Below are 4680 nucleotides of genomic sequence, written 5' to 3'. Positions count from 1 at the left end.
GTGGTACATCTACAGAGTGTAGTACTACTCAGCTATTAAGAACAATTATTTCATGTAATTCCTCGGCAAATGGATGGAACTAGAAAATATCATCTTGAGTGAGGTAACTCCAACACACACAAAAAAACTCACATGGTATTCATTCACTGATAGGTGGATATTAGCCCAAAAGCTTGAATTACCCAAGATATAATCCACAGACCACATGAAGCTCAAGAAAAAGGATGACCAAAGTGCAAATGCTTCAGTCCTTCTTAAAAGGGGGAACAAAAATATTCATAGGAGGAGTTATAGAGACAAATTTTGGAGCAGAGACTTAAGGAATGGTCATTCAGAGCCTGTCCCACCTGAGGATCCAGCCCTTATGCACACAGCACCAAATCCAGACAGTATTGCTGATGCCAAGAAGTGCTTGCTGACAGAAGCCTGATATAGCTGTCTCCTGAGAGGCTCTGCCAGAGTGTGACAAATACAGAGGAGAATGCTCACAGCCAACCATTGAAATGAGAATGGGGTCCTCATTGGAGGAGTTTGAGAAAGGATTGAAGGAACTGAAGGTGTTTGCAACCCCATAAGAACAACAACACCAACCGACCAGAGCTCCCAGGGACTAAACCACCATCCAAAGTGTACACATGGAGTGACCCATGGCTCCAGGTGCATATGTAGCAGAGGATGGCCTTGTTGGACACCAATGGGAGGAGAAGCCCTTGGTCCTGCCAAGGCTGGATCCTCCAGTGTAGAGAAATGTCAGGGTGGGCAGGCAGGAAGGGGTGTGTGGATTGGTGGGGCAACACCCTTATAGAAGATCCGGGAGGGGGAATGGTATAGGGGGTTTATGGATGGGGAAACTGGGTAAGGGGTTAACATTTGAAATATAATTAAAAAATATCCAAGAAAAAAAGAAAAAAATTATGTAAGGTAGTTTGCCATTAACAAACCTATATTAATAAAATATGGATGTATATACATACACATATATTAATACATGCATGTGTTTAAAATTGTGAAGCTGAAATATCAAAAAAGGTCAGAACATATTGAAATCCTAAGTAATGTTTAAGTTCTTAGTTTTTAGTTGTTAGTCTTGACGTTACACATCCTAACACTACAGTTCTTGCTTTTTTTCTTTTCATATTTTATTATTTACCAGATTTCACATCAGTACATCGTCTCAAGTGGTGAAAGTTAAAAATACATAGCTGAGTAGTTCTTTTTGGTGAATAGTATGGGTAAGATGCTTCTTAACTGTGAATAGAAAATGAACTTGTTTCTTGTGACTTTATGTGGTACTTTTCTCCATAAAATGATAAGTTTGCATAGAATATTCATTAGATGAATGAAATGACTAAGAAATTTTCTCAGAATGTTGTGGGATATACTTGTTATTGGCTGTGACGAGAGGAGGTATTTTTGTGTTTGCAGTAGGGCTGGTTTGCTCCATGGGGATTATTGCTTACACTCTGCCTCCATTTTGACTTTGGAGTATGATGGTTGCTTGTGGCTTTGCGGTTGTGTATATTAACCTGAAAGTTTATAGTATAATAGCCGGTATAATAGATTTTATAATATACATTGTTATGATATATATATATATATGTATATATATATATATGATAACCAATATAATATCTTGGGCTGTTTTTCATCAAAGAGTTAATCAATTTTCCTAGCGCATTCTTCCTCCTTCCACTCCTCCTCCTCCTCTTTTTTCTTCATATTAATATTATTTTTCAGGGAGGTCTTCCCATTGTATGAAAAATATCTATACTCTTCAAATGACTGAGTCTTAAAATACTTTCAAACCACACATTACCATATTTTTTCAATAAGCTATTTTTATAGTTCAATCTTAGTGATTTTTCTTCTCTTTAGTTTCTAAGCAATATTAATATATGATGAATTGTATCAATAACTTCTTAATTATTTTGGTCACATATTTTATTTTTTGACTTATATCTAAATGTATTTATGGTCTGAAAAATAGAAACCCATGTAGAATGAACCATAATTTCACTGATTTAGAGAGACACATTGAACAAATTAGTGCTGAGTCGAATCATGTTGCTCATTCATTCAGAGTTTGAAGTTTAACTTTGGAAGGGAACTCCACAACAATATCCATTTCTTTTTAGTAATCTTCTCTCATTCACCATACTGGGTTTTAAAAAAAATCACAATTGGAATTGAGTCTGGAGAATACAGAGATATTCTTGGACTGTCTGTGGTCAGATACATTCTAAAAATTAGAACAAGTATATCCAGTGCTTAGGAGTTCCTGTCAGTGAAGGACCTCTTCTTAGATGCTGGCACTAGGATGAGCTTCAATCAGTTTTCTGTCAATCAGTTATATATCCGCACATGCGTACTCTCCATCTCTGTATTGAATGCAAGTATCAGACAATCTGTTTCACTTGCATCCATGGAAGATCAGAATGGTCTACTTTATGCATATGGCGAGGAAACTTTTCCTTGATACAGCTACCTAAATTTTATCAAAGTAGAGTCCTGTGAGAGGTCACCTGAATCTACTCAGGGCATTGGGCCTCACACATGTAGTAAATAGGTCCTTCATTCTGAAGTGAAATTTCACCTTCATGTTCAAGTAAAATGGTAGTTCTTTTGTTAAAGCAAAATACAGAAAAAAGAGTTTCGAGTGTTACTTTCCTTCCCTGAATTTCAGTTCCTCCTTAGTTGTGTAACAATGACAATAATACCTAAACAAGTTGTTGGTCAAGTTTAAATCTTACAGTTTACATGCAGGTCATTTGTGTCAACATAGGACTTAGAACTTAAAACGCACACACAGATGGTGGCCCAGAGAAATAGCCTTTATGTGGCTGTTGTATTTATCTTCCAGCTTTCTTTATAGATTCTTCCTTTGCCCGGTGGGATTTTGATTGATTTTCCACAATGCTGAAGGATTATACAGAGAATCAAAATTACGAGTGAGTTACAGAAATTTAGAACTTTCTAGGTTCCTGCTTCTTTTAAAAGGTGTCCTTCCTTCCTTCCTTCCTTCTTTCCTTCCTTTCTTCCTTCCTTCCTTCCTTCCTTCCTTCCTTCCTTCCTTCTTTCCTTCCTTCCTTTCTATCTCCCTCCCTCCCCCTCCCTCCCTCTCTCTCTCTCTGTCTGTCTGTCTTTCTTTCTTTCTTTCTTTCTTTCTTTCTTTCTTTCTTTCTTTCTTTCTTTCTTTCTTTCTTTCTTTCTCTGTCTTAACTCTTTCTAATTGCTTGGCACAATATCTCTCATCCTTGTTCTTGTGGGTTGGGAAAACCTGTGCTGGGCCAGGTCAGCAAGGCTGCACCTCCCTGAGGCCTCCCAGTCTCTGCAAAGCTGCTTTCATTTCCTTGTTTCGTAGTGTGTAGATGATGGGGTTAAGCAAGGGAGTAATGACTGTGTAGAAGACAGCTACCACCCCATCCAGAGGTTCCTGTGAGCCAGGTCGTAGGTAAATGAAGGTACAGGGCACATAGTAAACGATGACCACGGTGAGGTGGGCAGCACAGGTAGAGAAGGCATTGCGACGCCCATCTGCAGACCGGATTCGCAGAATGGCAGCCACAATGTAGCCATAGGAAGTGAGGATGAGGACAAAGCAGGTGAGGGCCAGGAAGCCAATGTCTACAAAGGTGACCAGCTCATTGATGGTGGTGTCTGCACAGACTAGACGGAGAACGGCAGGGATGTCACAGAAGAAGTAGTCGACTCGGTTGGGGCCACAGAAAGGCAGCCTGAATATGAAACTCGTTTGGAAAAGTGAGTGGATGGTCCCTCCAATCCAGGTGCCCAAAGCAAGGTAGTTGCAGACGCTGCGAGTCATGATGGCAGCATAGTGTAAAGGCTTACAGATGGCCAGGAATCGGTCATAAGCCATGAGTGTGTAAAGAAAGCATTCAGTACAGCCCAGAAAATGGAAAGAAAACAGCTGGACCACGCAGCCCCCAAAGGAGATAATTCTACTATCTAAGAGAAAGCCAGCTAGCATCTTTGGAACAATGGCTGAAGAAATGGTCAGGTCTAAGAAGGAGAGGTGACATAGGAACCAGTACATAGGCCGGTGGAGCCGGACGTCCACGAAGACAGTGAGGATAATGAGCCCATTGCCAGAGACAGTGAGGAGGTAGATGACAAGGAATGCTAGGAAGAGCGGTATCCCAAGCTGAGCTGGGTGGTGCAGACCCACCAGAATGAAGTGAGACACAGAAGTCTGGTTGCTGCTTTGCATGTCCTTGACAATCACATCTGGCAGAAGACAGCAGAAGGAGAGGCTCAAGGTTCTTGTGAAGTCTGTAGACAGGGCACATATATTCTGCATTATTCTTGAACAGGCATAAAAAAGGTTTTCTCCCTTCCTTCCTTCCCTCCCTCTCTCCCTTCTTCCTCTGTTTCTTTCCTCCCTTACCCCCTCTTCTGTATCACTCTCTTGTTCTTTACCACTCCCCCCAACCTCCTCCAACTGAGATTCTACTTGCTTGCAGGGAACATCTCAGCATTAAAGCTAATAAACTAATCTTAACCACAGTTTTGCTTTCCATAGTTTCAGCTAAGGTCACCCATGGTCTGAAGATAGATAGTACATATCTTACTTTTCTAAGAGAGTGAGAACACAGAACTTTTACTGCAGTCTACTTTCAATTTTATCAGCTGTTGTTGCGAATCTTAACCATTCAGCCTTCT

The 4680-nt window shown here is 40.4% G+C and overlaps 1 protein-coding gene across 1 annotated transcript; it reads right to left on the bottom strand.

Annotated features, from left to right (window-relative positions):
* Nucleotides 1–3292: 3292 nt before the first annotated feature.
* Nucleotides 3293–4249, bottom strand: LOC116908232 (olfactory receptor 10G6). Its single transcript, XM_032911495.1, has one exon. It carries the CDS (start codon nucleotides 4226–4228, stop codon nucleotides 3293–3295), a length of 936 nt encoding a protein of 311 aa, XP_032767386.1. The 5' UTR covers nucleotides 4229–4249.
* Nucleotides 4250–4680: the final 431 nt, after the last annotated feature.

Source organism: Rattus rattus, chromosome 8 (assembly GCF_011064425.1).
Source record: "Rattus rattus isolate New Zealand chromosome 8, Rrattus_CSIRO_v1, whole genome shotgun sequence".
In the NCBI taxonomy this organism is placed as follows: Eukaryota; Metazoa; Chordata; class Mammalia; order Rodentia; family Muridae; genus Rattus; species Rattus rattus.
Note: the sequence above shows the minus strand (reverse complement) of the source record. Positions and strands in the feature narration are given on the sequence as shown.